This window comes from Chelmon rostratus, chromosome 11, assembly GCF_017976325.1.
Source record: "Chelmon rostratus isolate fCheRos1 chromosome 11, fCheRos1.pri, whole genome shotgun sequence".
Lineage (NCBI taxonomy): Eukaryota > Metazoa > Chordata > Actinopteri > Chaetodontiformes > Chaetodontidae > Chelmon > Chelmon rostratus.
Window position 1 is genome coordinate 2805572 of NC_055668.1, and position 25123 is coordinate 2830694.

General features: G+C 42.4%; 1 protein-coding gene across 4 annotated transcripts in view; it reads left to right on the plus strand.

The window, feature by feature from the left end:
- Positions 1-25123, plus strand: part of birc6 (baculoviral IAP repeat containing 6) — a 123018-nt gene that overhangs the window by 65459 nt on the left and 32436 nt on the right. For all 4 annotated transcript variants that reach the window (XM_041948215.1, XM_041948217.1, XM_041948219.1 and 1 more), the window contains exons 61-64: positions 636-969; positions 1904-2121; positions 4016-4180; positions 4838-5009. In XM_041948215.1, coding sequence (XP_041804149.1) covers positions 636-969; positions 1904-2121; positions 4016-4180; positions 4838-5009 — 889 coding nt within the window. The remainder of the gene's footprint in view (positions 1-635; positions 970-1903; positions 2122-4015; positions 4181-4837; positions 5010-25123) is intronic.

Sequence of the window (25123 nt, forward strand, 5' to 3'; positions counted from 1 at the left end):
TTTTCTATTTTCTTCATTTTTGGCTCATTCCCAGGTCATGAATGAACATCGATGCTTCTGAAGATTGTCAGTCATCCGAGGAGGGTTGATTCAAAGGTCACTGGACTTGGTTAAAGATACTTGAAAACTTTCCACCTCTAATTCAAGGGGCCCCTTCAGTTCTAACTGGCTGGGTGGGAGTCCTGGGTATTTAACCTCTGTGAGGTTGTTATCAAGGTCAGTTAGAACTGAAGAAGCCCCTCGGCTTAGCCTCATATTTAGTGATCTACAACCAAGTCCAGTTACCCTACATTCAACCCCCCTTGGATAACTCAGGTACTTCACTGTGATACTTTATTCTAAAATGGCTATAAAGTCTGCCAAATGGTTTGCGCCTCGATTAAATGAGGATGAAACTGGTGTTTTTATGTTGGTCAGTGTCAGTCTTTGTTCGCAGATGAAGGTAAAGAGTTTTGTTTTCCATTTGCGGTTTGTAGAGAAGCCAGCAGTCTCTTCTCTCCCTCACGCTTGAATTTGCCACATCATGACACTGCAGAGTTTGTTCTCTCTCAAATTTACCTGTCAGCATTGTCTCATATTCACTCCTCTCACCTTCGCGAAAGTTACCCTTTATTCTTCCGGATGGCTGTTCACAGGTCAGTGCACCAGTGGTGCCCTCCGCCACACAGGAGAAGCCCAAGGACAGTGATCAGTTCGAGTGGGTGACCATCGAGCAGTCGGGGGAGCTGGTGTATGAGGCGCCGGAGTCCATTGCCGCCGAACCCCCGCCCATCAACAAGCAGCAGTCCCAGTCGTCCTCGTCATCATCGTCCTCAGTGCAGACCATGTCACCCATCCCTGCCCACTCACTGGCAGCTTTCGGCCTGTTCCTGCGCCTGCCAGGATATGCAGAGGTGCTGCTGAAGGAGAGAAAGCACGCCCAGTGTCTGCTGCGCCTGGTGCTGGGTGTCACGGACGATGGAGAGGGCAGTAAGTCTGAAAGCACTACACAGCTGCCAACACCGACATTAACTGTTGCAAGAAAGGAGGTTTCAACACTTCCACTGAGTTCCTCCTCTTCTAATGTTGTGTTTCTTGTATCCGACTTTCTCTTCTTGAATATTAATAATGTCTCCTGTATTTCATCTTCGTAACAGCCTCGACTTCCGCTCATATTATCTAAACTACATAGTGACATTGATTCTTACATGAACATTTCTTGCAGATACTGAGTTTTTTCCCCAGATCACTGGAATGAGAGGCTTTGTTAGTGATAGATGTCAGAGTAACTTACTCATCTTGTTGAGTGATGCAGGTCAAACAGCTCATCATGCAGCTGCTGGAGAGGCACATATTGAATAAAAATCACGCCTTAGTCACCTCACAGGTGTTTCCTTAATGCCTCATAACTTTTCCTGAAATGATCTAAAAACAAGCATGGGTCACTGAAAAATACCAAAAGGATAACTTTGCAGAATTACATGGTTATAAGAAGATGAAATTTTATATCCATCCCAACATATACAACATGGTTAACCTACTCATGGCTTCCAAATGGCTACAGGAATTTGAACACAAATATCAGCTCTTGCTTTAAATCAAAGATGGATCAAATAAGATCAGTCTTTGATCACTGGGACAGATCACAGATCTTATTTGAGTTACTCCTTTTTATTCAATCCAAACTGAAACATGTGTTTAGCTAGATGCTTCCAATAGCATTTTGGTAAATGTTTTTGCTCATATTTAGCATCTGTATTTTTGTTACCTTTTATGATGCATTCAGTGTCCTTTTATTGTCACAGTGGAAAATCTCAGTTAGCTCAGTGAGTTAGTCAGCAGTGGTGCACTAACACTCATATTGGCCAACCAATAAATCTCTCTTGAACCCAAACCTGAATAAAATGCTATGGCATCCTCTTAGGTCATATCCTGCAGTCTCCATCAGCCAACGTGTTGCCCACACTGCCGTTCCATGTCTTGCGAGCATTGTTCAGCAGCACTCCTCTGACCACTGATGATGGCGTGCTGCTACGCCGCATGGCTCTGGAGATCGGCGCCATCCACCTCATCCTGGCCTGTCTGTCGGCTCTCAGCCACCATGCCCCTCGCAACCCTAATGCCAGCACCAGTGTGTCTGAGGTATGGCCCACAACACACAGACACACACGCACACACACGCACACACACACACACATCCACAATGTTACAATGATATTCATGAAGACCTTTATTGGCCACAGTTGTTCCCTAATCCCTAGCCTCAGAAAAGCAGAAATGTCCTTCCTGTTTGATTTAGTCCCTCCAACTTGATTTTAAAAATTACAAAGACGAAAGTACAGAAACACTGTCTTTCACACACATGCATACACAAAAAAACTTATTCACAAATTCCAAAGCATTTTATGAAGCAAATTTAGCCTGGTGTATGAACAGTGTTGCAAATAATAATATCAATCTAAACAGACTAAAATATAAATCATCACAGTGTCTTTCAGCTCTGATCAAATAAGTTGTGTATATTTGATTGTGTCTTGTGCCTTGGACATATGATATGAGAGTGACAAAAAAGACAAGATTCTGTCAAGTTCTCAGGCTTCTTTCTCAGACCCTTCAGGCACCACACCAGAAGCTACTGTGGTCCTTTGCCTGAGTGATCGTTGTGTTGTTCAGAAACAAAGGAAATATAATTGTCATTATGAATGGCTCTCTGCCTTGCTGGCCTTTACTCAGGGTCTCTTTTGCATATCTCTGTGAGCCCCAGACAAATAGCTTAATTGTTCAGCCTAAATGATAAGAGGCAAATGGAGCTTTGGAGAGAAATAGTGTCAGAGACACGTCCTTTGTGTTATTGAGACCTTCAGGGTGAGAAGCAAAGGAAGGGAATTATCCTGAATATAGATTGGCTCTAAACTCGCCTTGACTGTCCTGCCTGTTAAACTGATTGAGATGGTTTTTGTTGAACCATGTGCAGGATCTCAACAGCACTGGCTGAAGAAAATGTAAAGTATATGGAACTCAAAAAGAAACATAGAAGTTCAACTGTAGGTGGCTGTGGCAGGAGGAGGTGCGAGTGGGTGCCACCAAAACCTAGTCAAATATTATTCCAAAGAACAGTACTTTAATAAAAGCAATAAAGAAGCCAAAAAAGCTAAAAACATGACCTGCTTTAAAACTGACTTTGTGACAAACAGATCGGAACAGACCACAACCAGGACAACGCCTGTTTTGCACTTGAGCCGTTGGCATCCAGAATGATATTGACAGTAGAGAAATGGACAGTACAGTAACGAGTTGGAAAAATAAACAGCACATACATCTGAAGATGCTTCTCCTACATTCACCAAGAGTGAATTTAGCCTTGGCCAGAGAATCCCTGAGCTGCATTAGACAGTAGGACGACTGTAACACCAAGGGCAAGTTCTGTTGTTCTTTTTTACCTTTTGGGCTCTGTGATAATTTAATCCTCTTTTTCCTCATTACTCTGCTGAGGAGAATTAACCCCTCTGCTCTCCCCACCTCAAGAACATGGTCACTGTCACTCATCAGTCAAATGCAACTTTTGGAAATTACACAACCACCATTTTAACATAAGATAAGATAAAACTTTATTTATCCCCAGCCAGGGAAGTTTTGGCATTACAGCAGCATGTAAAAACAGTGAAAAACAGCAATAGAGAACATTCGAAAAAAAAAATGCAGCAGTCTGTTACTAAAGGAGCTGCTAAGGCCCCTCACAGTGTCATGCAGGGGGTGGGAGGGGTTGTCCATGATCGATGTCAGCTTGGCAAACATCCTCCTCTCACCTACATCCTCAGTGGTGTCCAGAGGGCAGTCCATTTTAATACACTGGCAAGTACTTTCCTTAACCATAGGAGGGAACTGTAAAGAATAACATAAGTTAAAGTGGTCAGTGTAAATTAGAATATTATTAATAAGTGTTAATTCACATGTATTGAAGTTAAGAACAAATCCCCACCCCAAACCCATCCTTCTAACCCTGTGCATTATCTCATATCTGTGTCTGTGTTGACAGCCGCAGATATCCAGTTGTCATGGTGGGGGCACCAGTGAAGAGCAACAGCTGTACTGGGCTAAAGGAACTGGTTTTGGTACTGGATCTACAGCTTCAGGCTGGGACGTGGAGCAGGCCCTCACCAAACAACGGCTAGAAGAGGAACATGTCACCTGTCTGCTGCAGGTAAGTCTACCCATCAATGTCGCATCATTTTTAAACTAAGGATTTAGAAGTACAGTGGTTTGAGAAAGAAACCCCTTAAACTTAACCGAGGACTGTCGAAGTTAAAATGTCGACACATTATGTTATGTTAAAAAAAAAAAAAAAACATGTCAGCCATTTTGTGCCTCCATTTCCTGTTTCATATGCTCAACAGCTGCCCTGCTTTTTGGGGCTTTGTGGCTACCATAGTACACATTAATCTACAGCAGACTTTGATGCCCTGAACAATGCATTCAGGCAGCACTCACTCCCAGACTTTTAGCATGTTGCAGGTAATGGGCAGCTTGAGAATATACTGCACCTGAGGCTGCATTTCCAAAAAGATTGTACCCTTTGATTGCACTTCTAACCATTTCAAAAGTTTAAGATTTCCTTTCTTACAGTATGAAAAGTTGATTTTCCTGAATAAAAGGACCTAAAATGTCTCAGTTAAGTTGGTTAGTTAATTAGTTTGTAGCCAAGTGTACCGTGGTGACGTGGCTCGGTTAAGGACAGAGATTGTCCCAGTTTGGCCCTGCTCCAGAACAGGTCATATAAAGTATGCAGTGTATGTGTCAAGTTAAGCAGGTTTTCTGTGAATTTCATCTTACAGTGTGCCTAAATTGTTTTGTTCACTAGGTCTTGGCAAGCTACATCAACCCAGCAGGCTCCAGCAGTTGCCACAGTGCTGATGCATCTGCAGCAGACAGCAGAGCCCACAACAGCTCAGCACTGCCAGCAGTGCTGCAGGAGCTGCTGAGCCAGTCCTGCCTCATCCCGGCTATGTCCTCCTACCTGCGCAACGACTCAGGTAGGCTCCCTGTTTTTACAAATGAAGGCTATTACAGTCAAAGTAAAAGAGGTAGAATTGAGGCATCCAGCAAGGCTCGGAGCACTAACAACCACTACCAGTTTGTACCATTTACGTTGGGCACTACTGGTTGGCCTGGGAGAAATGCTTCAGAACTCCATGTATTTCACTAGAATAGAGGCCACAGAGCATGAGAGAAAAGGGTGGATCACCTGTCGAACCCCAATGGACACCCAATGCATGACTGTGTATCTTGAAAACAGCTTGTGTTTTCATGGATACCTGGATGTGTCTGAATGAGGCTTAACCAGCACAAAACGGGAGTCTTCACACAGTATTTGGTTAGGTGTGTGGAGGTCTGAAAGCTGGCAAGGTTTGAAATTTTCACTCAAGCTTGTTTTAGTCTAAAAAATAAAAATAAAAAAATAATCCCTCTTTCAGTTTTTGTGTGAACAACTGCTTGCAACGCCATTAACGTCTTGGTGTTGAGACTACAAAGATGCAACAGACACAGAACTTTTGAAGCAATATAATGAATGCAGCCAATAGGAGTCTGTGATTCTGTGCTTCTCATCCTTTCTGTAAGTGTGGCCGATCAGAACATTTTTGTTTTATTTCAAGACATCAACAACACATTGTGCAGCCCAGTTCAAAGGTCACCCTTGACCTTGGAAACAGCAGTTGACATCTCCCTTCAAGTTCCACTTACTTTCTCTTCTGGACCTTTCCACCATATCACAGTCTTTCTTCCTATCTCAGCAGAACAACAATCTCAATCTGTGATTGTTTTGTCAGCTGCTGTTTAGTAGGTGTTGGAAGCACTGTCAGCTTCAAAATGTAAGCCAGACCAGAAGTCCTAGTAGCACTCAGAATCAACTTCTATGACAACTGAGCAGATTGCAGATGATGTCTGTGTCGTATGGTCAAAAGCTCCACACGACTTGAGTAAGTGGACTTGATTGAGACTGATTTGTCAACAGCTATTAAAAGGTTTGAATAAGATAAATGACTCAGAATATAAAGTTGTTTTTGGGACAGTTACTGTTTGGCAGTGTGTCAAAACACCATTGACACTATAGTAAAGAAATGCTTGTGATTGTGAAAAAAAAAAAGTGCCACTGGTGTGGACAAGAGTCTCATTCCCCACCATGGTCTCTGGTTTATCTTACGCAAAATGCAACACTTTATTAGTTCTAATATATTGGGGTATAAAAAGGTGTCCGTAGTGCCGGAAAGATCGGGAGGGCCCTAAGGTGTGGCAAAAGGAAGCAGTCAAGGATGGTTCTGAAGGTTCATCATGAAATCCTGTTAACATGGTAGCAGCATGCACGCACTCATGTTTGGGCACCATTTCCTGGGGTCTGTTTTTCCTTTGTTCAGAATTGTTTTCATCCTGTCAAATGATTTAAACCAATGATATTTGCTGAAATTGTCTGAATTTTTCTAACAAACCGGTAGCCTTTGGTGTTGAGATAGTTGGTTTGGATGACTCTGGTCTTTGATCTCAGGGATAACTGCAGGCTGGAGTTACTGCAGTGTAGCCTCTAGTTATGAATTATAGTGGAAGCTGTCTGTGTGTAGTATATGTTCCTTTGTGCCTTTAACTACGTGTGTGGTGGAGGTGGTGGAGTTTTGCTGAACGAAACAGCAGATGGAGCCACAGCATCTTAGACTGAAGCTGCAGTGAGCTTCAGTTAGAGCTCTCAGTACACTGTGGGCTTCAGCACTTCTCAGGTCAGGTCAGTTCATTGCTAATATCCAGCCTCGGGTCCTCAGGGACTTGCTGGTTATCATTGTTGGGCTGACCGTTTTTAGCCTGGTTGCAGTCATGCATTTAGCTGATTTACACTCACTTCTGGCTATCAGAAATAGTCAATATTAATACTAAACACAATTCAACTTGAATGCATTTTATCTCAGGGAGAGTGAAGGGTTTCATAGGGGAAAAACTGATAGCTAATTAATTAATTCAGTCTTGATCTGAAGATCATCTTGACTCATGTACAGTGACTGTAATACTTGAAACACAAACTCAAATAAACAGCTTCTTTATAAATGAAAGCTTTATTGCCACTAACACACACAACTGATAACTATTGAACAAACAAGTGAGGAGGGAGTAAGTGCAGCTATGAATACTTAAGTAGAGTACATACAAATAAAGGCAATGAATATTGCACTACTCATAACATACAATAAATCAATAAATAAATGTTACTATTAATACCATGATTTCATACAAAGACTACAGTGATGGACAGTTAATGATTAAGCTATTTTCATCAATGACTAAAGATGCGGATTCAGCAACATCAAAAATTTGTGAATGAGGACCATCAGAGGAGATAGAGCGTAATATCTTAATCAGATGCATGAATTAGTGGAAACACAGGAGAACAAGTGGATCAACTCTTTAAGATTAAGCAGTGAAATAAAGATAAAGGCACCATTCACCAGCTGAGAGGGATGGGAAGCCAACAGAAATTATCTGAAGTAATTGGACATCATAGCTCTATTTATGGGAATTTCTAATTTTGAATCGAACGCTTCATAAGTATTCGTATTAATCTGTAGAAGTATTGTTTCACCAGCTCGTACCTCTGATGACAGGGAATAGGTTGCTTTGGAGGGGAGCAGGAGAAGCAGTGCTGTTTTTTGTGTGTGGACCTCTCTCAAGTATTTCTTGGTGTGCTCGGTCCAGTTTAGCCAGTTCACATGTCTCCTCTTGTCTGGAGCTTCCTGGACCTCGTGGTCCTTCTGGATCCCACACAATGACTTTGGCTTGGCTTGAGATCTTGCTGCAGTCTGCAGGGTGATACCATCTTCACAACACACCTGCACCTAGGGTGGAGATCGCGGTGGCAGCATTTGTTTCTTTGCTGTTGTGATTTTTCTAACATTGGTCATGTTAGAAAGGCAGGGGCGGTTTCTCTGAGTTGGTGATCTTCGTGTCTCTCTCTCTCCCTCCTTCCCTCTCCCCGTCTCCGTCACAGCAATCAGCTTCACACACACCGTTGTGTGCCATTTCAGCACATATGATGTGTTTTCTGTAGGCTTATTTCACTTCCATCCTGGGGAAACCCAGCTGGTCTTCGTGCAGACAGCCCAGTGGCAGACAGAGTAGTAGCTGGACTAGTAGTAGTAGTTTGTGAAGTAGCTTTAGTGTTTGTACAGTGGTGTTTTAATGTGTCTGTTCAGAACATGGAGGTTTATGTTATCATAAACCTCGTATCAATTATCATTGATTTATAATTTCTCACCCACAGCTGAATTTAACAACAGCAGTTGTTGAGGTCTTGTCTCCTGTGATGAATAATATTATAAGGTTAACATCGCTGATAGTTGGTCAAGGCAGAACCAGCAGCAACCTGTTATGTGATATAATTGTAATATTATGGAAATCTTATTAGAAACATGTTGTTTTACTCTGTTACTGCAAAATATATTTATTCATATATGTAATATATTTCTGTAACACATTGCTTTTGTAATGCATCATCCCCAACATTGCATACAAATATGCAGTGGCGTGAAAAAGTTTGGGCACCCCTGGTTGAATTTCTGTTACTGGGAGTAGTTCATGAACTGAACTGTTAGGAAAGGCCAGGTGATACAAATTTAAAAGACTTGATGGCCACAAAGTAGGAGAAGGCTATAAGAAAATAGCAAAGCATTTTCAGGTTTCCTCAGTTTGTAATGATTTCAGGGCTAAATCCTAATGCTCATACCCAGTAAAACCAGACACAGTCTGTTTCCAGCAGTTTAAATTTTGTTTGATCGGGCCCATTTTGAGTTTGGAGAGAACATGAGACATGAGGAGCTCAGCATCAGTGGTTCAGCCCTCCCATTCCCATTGTGTACTATTGCCTATCAGCCCACAGGCAGTTACAGCTGAGTGTGTGCCACCCCTTTGTGCCTAACGCTGCTGGGATATTTCAGTTTGCAGGAGCATCTCTCTGTTTGCATGCTCGTGTGTGCTAATGCACCCCTGGTCTCATAATTAAATAACAGCTGATAAAAAGCATTTTGAGTGTTGTAATTGCTCCTCATTATCTGGTACACGCTCTGACACACACTTACTTGTGTGTGTGTGTGTGTCTGTGCGTGTCTGTGCGCATGCGCAAACAATATGAAGTTTATGGCCCCTTGTTTGATAATGCATCACCATATGCTCTGCTGAAGCATAGCCTTAATGATGACACATTGTCCTTTAAAATCTATGCATTTACCACTCAATTTGATAATAAATGACATTATACTGTGCCAACTAGCCATTGCACGTAGTTAATTGAAGTCATGGATGACATGCAGCAAGTGAAATGAAACCTGCGGGCTCTCAGACCACCCTCTGTATGAGAGCTGGTTGCCCAGGAGCTCTGAGCTGTCGGCATATCTCAAAAAGAGCTGGCTGTAATGAAAAACTGGGAGATCTGAGAGCCCCCTTCTCCTCAAGTGAGAAGAGCTGGTAGTGGGTGAATACATACCAATACAGAAGAAGATATAAAGGGAGAGCTCAAGTAACTATTGAGCTTGTGCTTATTCAAGTGTGTATACTTGATCATCTGCATTTGTTGCAGTATGAATGTTTGGTCAGAAGTGTCAATCTAAGACATTCTTGGTGTGTTGTTTCTAAATTTTAATGAATTTCAGTCGAGCTGGGCCAATCAATCAGCAGCACATATTCTCTTCTTATATTAGCTTATCACAGATATCAAGTTAGTCAAGTTATTGGGTTCATGTAAATAATAAACAAATAGTATCAGTTGACATATTGTGATTGGATTTTCTTTTAAACTTTCACATGCTGATATTGGCATCTGCCTCCAGTTTTAGTTCTCATATTTCCAGAACATGTACAGCAGAAAGATCAGAAATAATTCTATAATTTTCTGTGTGAGAGATTTCCATCCCATGGAAATGGTTTGGATGGTTGTAACAGGACATTTTTCCCACACATCCAACACACACAGAAATACAATACTGCTTCACCAGTATTGTTTTGCATTTTTACATCGAGTCATACGAACTTCAGCCTCTCTGTGTTGAACACAGCCTCACACGGCTCAAGCAGATGCTGAAGGCTTTGTCCAAGTCTGTGTAGCAGATGTTTTGTTCTAGAAGAAATATAACTGCATATAATCTCTTCAGACAGTAATATAAGGACTGTGATCCATAGACAGCGGTTGCAGCATAATATATGTGCTGTAAAACACTTCAAAGGCAGCTTGATGGGGGTGTTGACAGGTTCACACTCAGCTAATCCTCTCTCCAAATTGGGCTGCTTGAATAAGATGTCCTGCCCACTACTGAAAAGAGTGGGCATCGGGAAGAGGCTTTGTGTGGGGAAGAGCTCTAATCTATTCAAAGCTCCACTAATCAATATTTTTATATTAACAATGAGTTGGATAACTACATGTGAAGTGAATAGCCCAGATAATTCACACCAACTCTACAGCCCTATAGAGCATGTTAGCCTCTTTTAGCTCCTAGTTTTTGTTTCACTGTTTCACTGTTCACATGCTGTTGATCAGGCTGGAGCATTCAGCAGCTGAAGAGCTGGGAATGTTTCTCAGGATTTGGTGGGGACCAAAACAGAGAGAGTGAATGTTTTTGATTATTAACATTCATCAGGTGGACACAATCACAGATCCAAATGAATGCTAATATTGCTCTGTGTCCCTTGGGTGTTTTAATAGTCTGTAGACATGTCCCTTGTCATAGCACGCTAGAACAACTTTGTGTGACTTGTTATGGAGTTTGTTTGCCCCCTGGCCACCAAAAAAATCTATCTATGCAACTTAAACAATATGAAATGAAATTAGTTAATGAAATGTCTCTTATGCCTCCTTTACAGGGAATGCTATCCCAATATATTTATGCCTCGCAGCATTGTCCATATTCTACTGTGTCACCTGCTCGTCTTGACTCACCCACACCACCCTGTTAACTCCACCAAGGCCATGATCACACAGGATGCTTTACTACGGTCACATATGTTGTTTAGCTGAGAGCCACACAAGCAGGAGTGAAGGAGCACAGACTTCAACTTGACCAAAACACGGAGCACAAAATCTGGAGATTAAAGCTAAGAAGTGGCAGTAAATAAGGTGTGTTGAATTATCATTTTGCCAAAATATCAAGTGCTCTGACCCGAACACCTGTGCACTCCAGATGGGATTAAATTCACTGCAACTTCAAAATCATCCTTCCTCCACTCGAGAAAAAAATCCCTTCCAAATCGAGCCTCATTTCTCCCAATGACACTTAACACCTTTTATTTGCCCCCCATCTTGCCTTGCTTACCACCACACAGGCCTCTATTTCTAGCTGCTATTTCCCCCTCAGAGCTCCTCAGCCCTGACGGTCTAGCACATTGTTCCACATTAATCATCAGTGTCTTGGCAAAGCCTTTTGGGATACATTACAGTTTCCCATTGTTGCCTGGCACTCCATCACAAGAAGCTAAGCCATTAGTGAGAGGTAATACCTTTGAATGTCACAGCAGCACTAATTTATCTTAATTGAAGAATGATATGCTGGCACGTTTTGGTTGTCACTAAATGGTTTCCAGCTCTGATGTGGGATATTTTGTTTTGTTGGTTATTCTGAGCGTTACTTCCATTCAATTCTACACCTCAATTCCCTTTTGACTCAGACAAGATTCTAAGTTAATCTCGGCTTCAGCAGGCAACACCACTGAAGTAATGGCTGTTTTGGTCCATCAGTCATGTTGAGTGGGCGTGCGTATGGTGTTGGAGGGTAATCTGAACATGACTGGCCTGTTGGAAGGTGGTTGGTAATGATTAATCACTCCACATACGATAGAGACCAGGTGGAACAGGAGGCAATCCCTTCATTGCTGGACAGCCATGTGTTTACGGAGCCTCTCTACAATTGAATGGGTGTGTCTCACTACTGTAAGTGAGTGTGCGAGCAATTTTTCATTCGCAATTTCAGAGGTTTTACACCAGCCCGGCAGGAAAAGAAGGCTTGACTTCACTCACAGGAGGAGTTCTTTCTACAAACTCATACACACTTAGATCAAGGATTTCCACCACCACAAAGTGAAAGCAAAAAAAAAGCCACCGCACCACCTTCATTCATTACCACCACTTCCCTGTGGATTTGTGGATTTGCAATTTATCGCTACTCACCCGTGGAAATATTTGATTCTATTACCACAGGCTTTCCTGCAAGCGGTTGAAATGGGTTGATACGCACTTTGAAGTGGGTGGGGACGAGGGATGAGAGGTGGGGTGCCACCAACAGTGAGCATCATTGTAATTACAGGAGCCGTGGTGCAAACCTTCTCCCTCTCTTGCGCTCTGAAACATGTGTGTTGGATCGGATTGAAGATGCTTGCCCCTCTGATTTCCCTCCCTTCCTTTTTTCACTCGAGTCTTTAGACAACAAGAGCAGTCAATAGTCTGTAGTGGCTTTCAGTTTGGATGTAGCATGCATCAGTCAGCAGAGGGGAGCTATTGTCTTGTGATTATGAATATGCCACTTTGAATCCTAAACAGGTCTATTTCCATCCTAGTGCCTGGAAACATATACTCTACACCTGCATATGTAATGAAATAACCCCTGTGATGATCCTCACACTTTTCTCTCACAGTTACCCCTCACACGCCCTCCTTGGGGTTTCTCACAGATGAGGCTCGAGGCTATCCTTGTTGATGTGCTCAGATGTTTATTGTTCAGATGTCTCCTATTGCACAATACATCTAGACGTTATTCAAATACTTAGAAAAAGCCTTTTTCAATACAGGAAAAGGATAGCTGACACTACCCTGAAATTAACATGAACATGAAATAAATCAAGAGAATCTTTCATCCCCAGTCCCACTCTGTTGCATCTTACATGCAAATCAGCTGCATTGTTAGATTACAAATTGATCTCCTTTAATTTCTTGCAGATATAACTGACCTGTTTTCTATAAAAATATTGCCCTTTTTTGGGAATTTTCACATTTTGTTTTCATCCCCAACAAGATGTTTAAGTTGCAGCTTGTATTTTCTTTAATGGAAATGTGTTTGTTGTTGATGGTTATTTGTGGATTGAGGGCATTTCTGAGATGGCAGGTATGCTGGGAGACAACAGTACAGCAGAGCTCCTCCACAGCCACGTGTCTTGGGAAAGGTACTCTGACAGTGGCCCTGAAGCTGTTACATTTTTGGCCCTGAAGACTGATGGTGGCCAACAGTGTCTCCCGAGCAGCTTTCCACCGAGTCCTTACTTCTTCCTCTGCTTTAATCATGTTGCTTAAAATGCCTTCCAGGCAAGTAGCAATTACAGTCCCATAAACTTCAAAAAAAATTAAGAATTAAGAATAAATGGAAAAGCATCAGACTGTCTTGTTTGGCTCATGTTTTCAGTGAGTCCAGCAGTCCAAGAAAATGAGATCAAGGGGAGGTTTGTATTTCCTGTCAAGCCAGGGGGTTCAGTCCTGGCTCTGTTCATTGAGGTCCTAGAATAGTCCTGGTCCTGCCATGTTTAGCCCTTTGTTATCTCCCTGGCTCATCACTGTGGCTTGGCAGTATGGCTTCTTCATCTTCATCCCTTGCCAGTCTGTATAGTGTCATTCTCCTCTCTCTGTGCAAGATGTTCATGTTAGACCTCTTTTTCCAACATGTGTCACTTCCTAATTAGACCTTTTTTGTAGAAGTCTTATGTGGCAGGTTTTTCGAAATCATATCTCTTTTGCTTGGCACTTCACAGTGTGGTGTAGATGTAAACAAAAACAATTACAAAGAGGTTAAGGAATGTGCCAATGATGCCTAGCATGGCCAAGATGGATTCTTCTTGCTCCTCCTTGACCTCCAGTGTCTGTACGTCCTCAAGGGTGATGACTGTCGTGCCCATGATCCTGATGCTTACCTAACCGGGCAAGGGGGCACTTATCTGGAATAAAGGGAAATTATGGAGATCATGTCAGAAGATGTCACACTTGCATAGAAAGTGGAAAAACATAGAAAAACAGAACTTGGTCTCAATTAGTATGCTGCTTTCCAGGCTTAGCGTTGCTTCTTTTGTTATCCTCTTCCTGCTAATCTACTGGTTTTTGCACAAAAAGCCCTAAAGCCCTGCGCTCGGTTTGCCCTGCCAATGTAATCCCCCCACCAGAAGGAAATCAATCATGAATTAAACACAGCAGTGGCTACACAGAGCATAGTTGAGATTCGTCAATGAACACCAGTGTTTATGACCTTCCACCGCTTGAAGCCAAGTTCCTCAAGCACTCAATCAGCTTCATCCTTGGATTTTCTGCATTGAAACTCTTAAATTGCCAACACCAACATTCCCCCATGTCAAAGTAAGCATGCAGCTATTTAGAGCCCCCTCAAAGCCACCCAGCTTTTTTTATATGCCTTCAATAATTAACCACCCACAGGTCCTTCTAAGTAGTTATTCTGAGCTTTATTCCCACCTTCCCTCTGGATGAGTCTTGGAAGGTAAGGACATGGTATCATCTCCAAGAGAAATGTGTGAGCCAAAAGGTAAACAGGATCATTCTTGACTTGGGCTCATTTGTGAATGGAGCTACAATCATCCTAACCCCTTCAGCTCTCATGTCAACATGCAGTATAGTTGTCACTAAATTAACTGAAATCACTAAAACTCCAGAAATAGAGACATTATAGACAAATAAAAAAAAAAACAATGGTATAAAGAAAAAGTGGCTTACCCTATGGTGTCTAAGGTGTAAGACAACATCATCCGGCATGCTTTTTTGATCCTCACTGGAAAAACACGGCTTTAAGGGCATGCTACATGTGGCGACCCGGGGGAGAAGGGGCGGGGATGGCTGTGGAGCCACAGTCCCTGTGCCTGTGAGCGACAGACAAAGTGACAGAGAGGGGAGTAGAAGGCAGCGGTGCTCAGCTACGCTTTCAGTGAAAACCTCCTTGTGTCACTTCTTCACTCCCCCAGTCTATAGCGCCACCTGTCAGGTTCAACAACCCCCCGCCCCCCACCCCCCAACTTCCGTTTTTATTAAGTTTGCCCTCCAAGTCTTTGCAGTCAGATTTTTAGCGGGGGCTGCTTCAAGCACTAACAGCCTCGGTTTAGGGGGCAAGCAGAAACCCTCTCCCCAGTTTCCCCCTCCCACCTCCCCACTGTTCCTCTCATCCTCCCTGCCTGCTCCCTCTGTTAAGTCACTGCTTTGCCTAAACTCCACACAACTCCTCCACCTCCCTTCCCAGTTTATCAGTAAATCTACACACCCCCTCGTTCTGTAGCGTCCCTTGCGCTCCCTTCAGACTCCTCTGGGGAACAGTGCAATTAGTGCCTTTCAAAAAAGCCTCTTGCCCATCACCGGAGCCCCAATGCCAGTAATACTGTGCATGATTACGTCTGTAGGATCTGCTGATGGTGTCTCGGTGACACACAGCGTCCGTTGAGCCCTGAATTATTCGAGTCTGGCAGGTGATATTCCAGAAGAGGAGGAAAAGCTGTAAAATCCCATGGAGCGGACGTCTGTAGAGAGGCACAGGCAGCCGGAGCGGCAGACAGTCGCTATGGCATTATGGATCTGCACCTACCGCCACTGACAACAGTGTTACAGTAGGTCTCCAACACCAGTTAGTCACCGTGGGAGGACTGTGTATTGCATAACCGAGCAGAATGATGGCGAGAGAGGGAGGATGGATCCCGATGGCCGTGGCAATGGAGGAGAAGGAGCTTGAAAATGAGAGAGAGAGAGAGAGAGAGAGAGGGAGAGTGAGGGAGGAGGAGAGGAGGAGGAAGAGGGAGGGGGAAACGACATTGCTCATGCTTACTGTTGTCTCCTCCTCTCCCACTGCTGTGGGGGCTGGTTGAGCACACACACATGCACACACCCGAACAGCGACCACCTAAACAACACACAAAAGCAAAAAGAGAGAAAAGCCAAAAAGGAGATGATTCAGCCCCACTGTGCCACACACTGCTCTGAGTTCAGTCGAGCCCATCATGAGCTGCTGTTATTCTGGAAGACCTGCGGAGAGGGGAGGAGTGGAGGAGGGGCCAACAATAGGAGGCGGCGGCAAAATAAAGGATTGTTGAGCCTGGGTGGAGGACAAAGGGGGACGCAGTGTAAAGATTTGGGGGTCTGTGCATGCACTTCGATGTTTATCTCCAAAGTGGGGCTTCTGAAATAAAGATGCTGTGCCTGCTGCGCTGTCTGTGCGCTTCTTGCACTTCTGTGCCACATCCATCTAGCATCTGTGAAATCGACCTCAGTGTCTCCATCAGCACCAAGTTTAGTTGCTTGTGGTTAGTTTCTCTTAGCTCCGTGCTGAATTGTTGAGTTAAGTAAATGAGGAAAACTGAATTCCCTTCAGGTTTATTTCCTTTAGTATGTGTCAGTGCTGTTGAACTGCAGTTTTTAATGTATGTCAACAGACTTGTGACTTGTCAGCCCATTTCTCCTGACATTATGACTCATTCTCACTCCTCTCTCCTTCTTCCTCCCTCACATCATCATAGTTTATTTCTGTTCAGGTGGGCGGAAAATGTGCTCCTTCAGCCAAAAGCACAGGATAATACTTACAAGAAACATTTTGGTTAGAAGTTAGCAAGGCCACACCTGCTGCACAGGTATCACAATTATTGTTTTGATTTTCATAAGAGCTTAATGAACATGACTCAAACAGGCTTTTGGAGTTGATTGACTGAGACAGTGAAACCATCTGTTCATGCTTTATTGCCCTTCATGTCCCCCTCTCCATTCTGCATCTTCCTATTGTCACAGCAGTTAGTCACTCACAAATGACATAGCAGTATTTACCTGCCCTTCATGAGTCATGGTCATGGTCAGTCACTGATAAACAACCACACCTCAGACCCAAATTGGTTTCAGTTTGGTCTTGGTCTTAGGCATAAGTCAAGTAACTGTCCCAGTGCTCCCGTGTCTCCAGCTTATGCGACCCACCCCTCACCTGCAAGCTTCCCCAGTTACATACAGTTCCTGATATCCACAAGAAGTAAATGGTGAAGGCACACTGCTTCCTTCAAGTACGAAAGTTAAAAGCCTCTATTATCCTGGAGTTTAAAAATAAGACCAACATGCATGAATGGTATAAGTGTCTTTTTAAGGGTCCAACAATTTCACACACAGAGAGAACTGTAAAGATAACCTAAGTCAACTCAACAAGTCTGTACAACAAGGTAAAAAATCTGTTTCATTATTGAGGCCAGGATAGGCACACATATACACTCTAACTTGGCAGCAATGTATTTCACAAGCTAGTTAGCAACTTTACCATGAAGATACTGCTTGACTCTACACCACCACTGCTCAGCTGTGATTACTTTGTTTTAGTGTTTGTAATGTGTCTGTGTAGATGGTGGGTTATGTTGGTATTCGTTATTTCTTTAACCATTAGGAGGTGGCTTTTACATTTCTTGACCCCAGCTGTATTTTGCCACTGTGTCTCAGAGCTTTTGTCCCCTGTGTTGAGTGTTGTGACGGGGCAGACATCACTGAGATTGCTTATTTTTTTCGCTGTATAAAAACTATAAAATAACACCATTTTCAAATGACTTCAAGCATACTTTACTTTATGGACTGTAAAAACAAAGGTTTCATGTCGCCACATATTGGATAACATATATACGGATACGATCAGAAATGCACCGATATGTCACCTTATGGACCAGAATTGGTTGGTTTTAAGCATCATTGGCCATGACCGATGATCGGTCAGAAGAATTGAAAATCAAAATCAGTATCTGTAATAGGCAAATAAATCGGTTGGGCTGTAGTTGCAGTTATCTTGACCTCAGGGGTAATTGAGTGCTGTAGCTGAATTGTAGGAGGTCAGTAAAACAACAATACTGCAACAGTCTTCTTTCCTCCACACTCCAGTCCTCTTGACCCCCATCACTGACCCTTCCTCCATGTAATTACCTGCTAGTTATGGGTGCTGACCAGTTGAAGAGAGGATTTTTGAGAAACACATATACTACTGGTTTAATTTACACCTGGCTTGTTCCCCTGAAAGCAGAATGCCTCAACTCATCAATCTAAATCATTTTAAGATATCAATATCACAAAGGGAAAATCATATGGAAAGGAAATCATATGACACTCCTTACCTTTTTTGCCATATGTGAGTGCAGATACAAGCTGCATCATTGTAATGTTTTCACCACTTCACCAGGGCAGAACGCGACCAAGCTTATGGCACCTGCGACCGTTACTGGCCTGTCAGCCAGTCAGTAAAGCTAAGCAGCGCCTCCACTATCAGTAATGACTTGACACAGACATAGCTAAACTTTCTCCTATGCACAGTTACACCTCATCATTAGGCTTCTGCTGCTAGTTACCTAAATATTCCCGCTTCCTCTTCATGTAATAATGTATTCCTAATATAGGAAAAAATAATTCATTCTGTTTAATGATGAGTTTTGAAATAGTTTTTACTCGAACTCAAATGAAAAGGTTGACAGATAAGATGGAAAGGTTTCTGATCTACCCAAGAACCCGTAGTGCCTTTCAAGTAAACGATTTGTGCTGATGATTAAAAACTAAACTGACAGAAGGCAGATTTTTCTGGGTCACAGTAACCAGTTTCAAACAGGACTTTACCAGATGTTTTTTTTCTTTGAGCTTGAGTTTTCCTGCTTATTCCAACCCAGTTAAAATGTCCACACACAGTATTTCAACCCAAAACTAAGTCTCTTGAGTGGCTTGGCTTATAAAGGGATTCTTTGTGCACAGAAATGCAGCCACTGTTCCTTCTGTCTTTTGAAATGGCACAGAGCTCCAGGCACTTTTTATCTGGTTGTTCCACATAGTCTTGCTTTGATGCACATTATCTCCAGTGTCCACTGAGGCAGACTGCGTGTTGGCGGAGACATGTCACAGCCTTACTATTTCAGCTCCTCTCTCCTCTGTTCTGTTGCCCTAGAGGGGTCAGGAAGACCTGACACTGTCCAGCTATGAGCTTGAGTCAGAGTATTAGCCACCCACTCGGTGTGACCCTCATGCTCAACGCCTGTTTCCCCTTGGGAATTCAGCAGACACCCGTCCCTTATAGCAGCAACCGGCCCACGCACCCGCTCTCCTGTTCACCCATGAGTTGAGACTCAGTGGTAACCCACTGAATGTGTTCTTTTTATTTACCGTTGCAGTAAACAGGTGGGTGTATGGAGCATGTGTTTTTTATGAAGACCAATGACATGTCATAACTTGTTGTCACAGTGGGTTTGTTCTGGCAGCACTGGGCTGGATTTGTACTGAACAGACTGGTAGAGTATGTATTTAATAATGAATTCAGATACTGTTGATACTTCAGCTGTTGTCTTAAAGCTGCCTTAATCATTTTTAGATGCATTTGTTTTGGCCATTTGGAGGCAGAAGGACAGCCTGACAAACCCACAGCCCTGACATTACCTTATAAAGGTATTGCTAACATCACAAAATGTTTGCATATTTCCACTCGAGCAGACATGAAGCAAAATTAGCATCCATTTGATCTCATGTTTCTGGCCACCCAATGAATCTATGTCCAAAGTTTACTTTCCTTTAACTCTGAGGCCAGTTGCACAAACTACAGAAACGGTGCTAAAGATATACGTTGGATATTCGGTAATGGGCGGGTACTGTGGGTTGCTTAAAACTAAATCCTGATGGATGTTGAATTTTTAATTCTGATACTCATATCAATGTTTTAAAATTTTAAAAATCTAATCTAAAGAACTATAGTATTTATATATACTGCCAAAAATTAGTTTTTTACCAGCACATAACATTAAGAAATGTTGCATTTTGATGTAAATGTAATTATTAATAACGGACGTGATGTAAACTCAGAGGAACATGAAGTTGCTGACTCTGTCCACAGTGGTCCCAGTGATGGTGATGGGAGCATGCCCCCCTTCCTGTCACTTCCTGAAGTCCACAATCAGCTACTTAGTTTTGCTGATGTTAAGATGGATGTTGTTGTCTTGCCACCAAGATGTCAGGGCTCTGGCCTACTCTCTGTAGGCCGTCTCATCGTCACTGGTGATCAGGCTGATGACAGTTTTGTTGTCAGCAAACTTAATGATGGTGTTGGAGCTGTGGAACTCCCCTGTGTTGAGGGTCAGGGTGGAGGATGTGGTGGCGACTATACGTGCAGCCCGGTGTCTGTTCTGAGAAAGTCTGTACAGAATTTCATGGCATTCCAACCCCAATTGTTGACATGTTAGTCTGGATCAAAGAACACTGTGATAAACACAAATTTGAGACAACTCAATATACCCAGTTTTGCGTAATGCTAAGCTAGCTGTAACCTCTTTTGCATGCAATAGCTTTAGTAGCATTTAGCACATTTAAAATTTAGATGTTTCTTCAGGTTCCTAGAATGATTGCAGTAGTGTATACAGAAACATTAAGATGTTTTATGAGCAAATTTTCATCAGTGATGAAAGACGGCCTCTCTCTTGTATGATCACACACCCATGCACAATTGCAGCGCCAGCCAATTAAGGGCAATTATCAAGTGTGAATTATCAAGTCTCTGCATCTTAGCTAGCCTCATTAGAAATGGGCCATGGTCCCAGGAGCTGAATTATGAGCAGCTCTGAAACGATTAGTATTGTTGTACTTAGAGAAAGAAAAGCTTTATCTGAGCAGAGGTGTTTCACATTGTGTCCATTCAGGAAGGAAATGAAACCATTTTTGGCAGCGGGGTCCTACCCCTTAACTCTGACTCTCTGCTATCTAAAATTGTCTGTGATTGTGTCTCAGATATGGATATGAATACTTACTGTTTTCATGTTTCCACACTCTTCAGCCCTGCTGTGGCATTATCTTCAGTAATTAACACCACATTTCTAAACAACTTCCCTTTTTACACCTGTCTCTGTTCCCTATGTGGTTGCCCCCTTCCCCATCTTACACACTCAGTAAAATACCAAATGTCAGTCTGTCAGCTGTAATTACAGGAATCTTCCCTTCTCCACAAGGGACTGTGGGTCAGAATAGGCACTAAATTGGATGAAAAGTAAGGCAGGAGTCAAAAGTGAACAACAGGGTTTGGAGATTAATTTGAATTTCTCTGTTTGACATTTGATAATGGTGCAAGATTTCCTGTAGTTGATTATCAGGCCTATTTCCAGGTTTGTACGAGGTGGCCATGAAGAATTCAAGATGAAATGCTGTTGTCTTTGTGCAAGTGTGCAAGGAAGACCTGGAGGATATAAGCTACATATATCTTTACATGAGACAGTACATAGTAGAGAAAGACATAAAATACATGTTCCTTCAGTGTACATGATTTGCTCAATACCACTACCCAATACAGTTATTTGTTCTGTGCTGTGATTACAGTGTTTCCTATGCAGAAGATATCCATCCAGATATCAATAAAAAATATAAATAAATAAAATCTAAACTCTTTTGTAGAGCTGGCGTTGTTCCTGTCTTCCGTGGTGCTTTGCTCCACCATGAATGAACAGGTAGTTTCTTCCAGTTTGCATCCGTCAGAGTAACAGAAGTTGCTTCGTTCTAAAAGCAACAGGGCTTTCAGTGGATTACAGTAGTAGAACATGAAGCCAGCACCCCTGCTTTAGAACAAGTCTCAGCCTGTTGCACTAATACACGGTGAATTTTGAATTCTTGAATTTGAACATGTCATTACAGATGGAATCTTTCATTGTTTCCTATGTTTGCACAGATGTTTGACAGAAAATGAGACTGCACTCATATTGGTCACTCTGATTAAACTCTGAAAGAAGAACAGTGACCCATACTGCTAAAAATGATGCTGAATCAAATTTTGTACATTATGATTGATGAGAACTGAAATTGTACTGTTATCATGAAGGAGATTCAGAAGGATAATAGGCAAGCTTTGCACGTCATATGCATACTAATATGTGTAGAACACTGAGCTGTACAAGTGCGTTCATTAGACATTTTTTGCTGACAGTAGACCACAGACTTGACCTGATAAGTCAGCTTTTACTTTATGCCGCTTGTTTGCAGTTATTGTGTTTAGTATAACAGTGTTGGTGCCCAGTGTTAGACCAGTTTCAGCGGCATCAACTGATGTGCCAGACTGGGCTCAAACCAGCAGCTGCACTGCTGTATCGCTCAGCTGAGACCCACCAGTTATGAGGAAAGGAAAGGACAGGCTGGCTTGACATACTTGAGCGGCCCTTATCCCCCTGGATATGTGCTGGTGCACAACAGGAGCAGTAATTCTACGATGTAACATCCCACTTTCCAGCCTTCCACAATTCTGACTCTTTCTTCGTGGTGTTTGTGTTACATTTTCTCATTACTCGCTCATCTTCTTTCCATCTGCGTCTTCTCTGTTGTTTTTAAGACTTAAGCCAGAGAAGTCTTGCAGCACTGTGTGTTTACTGTAGATAAATGTTGTCCAGAAAACCTTGGTGGCTGCTGATTAACTGGATAAACAGATGGCTGTGCCCATGACTCCCAGCAGCACCAACCGCTGACTGGACAGGAAGTGGAAGCTTAGGTCAACAGGTTAGAGGAGACCCAGCAAGCACCCTTTGTGCATACACAGTGGGACATATTGTGTCAAATTCGGATGTTTACCTCACAAATAGATGATGATAGTATTTGATAATACTGATAGGGATGTGTTAGGTGTGCTAATGTGTCTTTTTTCAGTGAAGCTGTATTTGCAGTTTCAGACAGTCCAACATTAAAATTCTTTTTTTTTTTCTAAGAAATCAATATACACATATCATTGGTGTTTGTTTTTTACTTTTGTACTTCTTTGGTCAAAAGTGTAATTATTCAAAAATATATTTATATTATATTTATCTGCAGTGTCAGCCTCCCACCAAGTGACAATATTGGGCACCAAGTGACTATATTGATAGTGTAAAGATTTCTACTATATTTATACAGATGAGCACTAAAAACAATTTGTCAGATCGCTTCAGTTCAACATCCTAACAATCACTTTTGACCACACTATTATACTATTGTTTTAGCCAGGAGGGGGCTGACGTTGTGTCCGTTACTTTGGTCTATCTGTGACTTAAGTACTCTGTATGTTACTCAGTATTTGTGTGGACATACGATGGAAACTTGAGAATATAAATACACTCTGCCTTTAATATATATATATATATATATATATATATATATATATATATACACATATAGATATATCTCAGTGGTTGTGTGTGTATATTTGGATGATTCACAACCTGATTTGAAATCCAGCTTCCTTACGTACTCGTGCTGAGGCAATTGACTCGACACTGGGTGAGGCTACAGGGCCAACAGGGAGACATTAGAAACCAACAGTAGTGCCTTTATTTCAAGCAGCCCTTACATATGCCGTGTTAACTCATCGCAGGTGCCCCTGTCTAGGCCTGGGGGTCCCCGTTAACTATTAATCAGCCTGAGCATCCAACATGGCTCCACGCAGCACCCGTCTCTGTATGGCCCCCAGAAGGCCCTAAATCACAGAGAGTGGAGGCTTGCTGTTCGTATCACTGTAATGACTGCAGGTCAGCACTTACAAGATAGTCATGTCTGTGATGGATGCCCAGCCTCTTTGGGCTGCCACTTGTCCTATGGCTTAGAGGAGAGCAGGTCTCATTGATATCCTTATTCTTTGCTCTGTATTGTTTGCTGATGGAGTTTCTTGAATTTTGTGGAAATGTGAGTATATTTACAGGACAGGGAAAACCAGTGCAATAACAGCGTGTCACCTCTTTCTCTCACTTCCACCCTTCTGTTGGTTTCCTCTTGGGTCTTGGATATTCTCTCAACTATGAACCATAGATACTCAATTCTACTATACCGCTGTACTACATTTATAGCTTTATTTTTAGCTTATATACTCTCAGAGAAGTGTCACCTTCATGATCAAAGTGACAAGTAGCAACATGTAGTCACAGAAGAGTGAGAGGATCATAGAGACACACTGCTGCCTGTGGTATTCCTATTCCTAATTCTGATCTTTGTCTTGTGTTATCATGGGTTATTGTAAACAGCCTTTTCTGCCTCCTCTTCAAGTCTGGTGTCTTCTGGTGCAATATAGCTGTTATCTTTACTAATTATTGATTTACTGTATTACTTTCACTGCTAGTAATGTCAGGAGCCATCTGCCACACTTTCAATAACTAGTCCTTAATAACCCTTCGTTTGACTAGTTTATTACTAAACCTGGCACACCACACCACCCACCATCACAAGCACATTCTCAGCCTGTGGGAAACACTGTTAAAATATAAAATGGTTCCGTCCTTTATAAATTTTGGTGCAGCGGGGGTTATCCAGTGGCTTAAAAATAGGAAAAATATAAAAAATGTAGAATAGAGGCTGTGTGATGATCAGAAGACCCAAATGCGTTCCATTGTACATGGCACTCAGCAGCATTCTTTTCTGTTAAATCTATTAAAAAATGCCTGTATCCGTGTTTGGTGATGTGCTGTCCCTATCTTTTTATTCTTTTGGCTTTTAGTAGAGTCTGCTTGTAGGGAAGAAACAAACTGACATTGGCTCAGAGCAGGAGGAGGAATTCTGATGAGTTACACACAAATGCTCCGAGAAATTATATAGATGTATATAGAAGGGATTGGGATTCCGTGCTAGGTGTCACCCAGAGACACTGGTTATTGGATTTGAGAGCAGATTAAAGCCCTGGGAGGTCAGTGTTGTGCAGATGCTGGGAGGACAGTAGGGAGCTGGGAATTTCAATATAAATGTAAAACAGTCCGGGAGCCACAAACAAGAGCTGTTCTATTTATTTTGAGGCTGACACTTCAAGGCAGACACGGATGCACAAGCACCTCCACACACACCAGACTGCCCATCTCAGAAAATGATACGGCTGACATGGTCAGCCCATTGATGCTTCCTGGACTGTCTCAACAGACCCTTGTATTTGATAGGCTTCTATTCAAGTGCTACTTGATGCAACTGACAAAATGTCAGTTGGCTGAAAATTAACACTGAGACTTGGATAACCACACAGTTTTTCTCATTTTGTTTTAGCATTGACACCAGCCAACACTGACGTGTAAACCACTTCCTTCTTCTCATAGTCATTTGGTGTCATCAGGCTTTGCAAGGATTACTTCAAGGATGGGCGTTACTGATGTATTTACACATTTTTTTTTAGCTACACTAGTGGCATGGGTGTAGGCATAG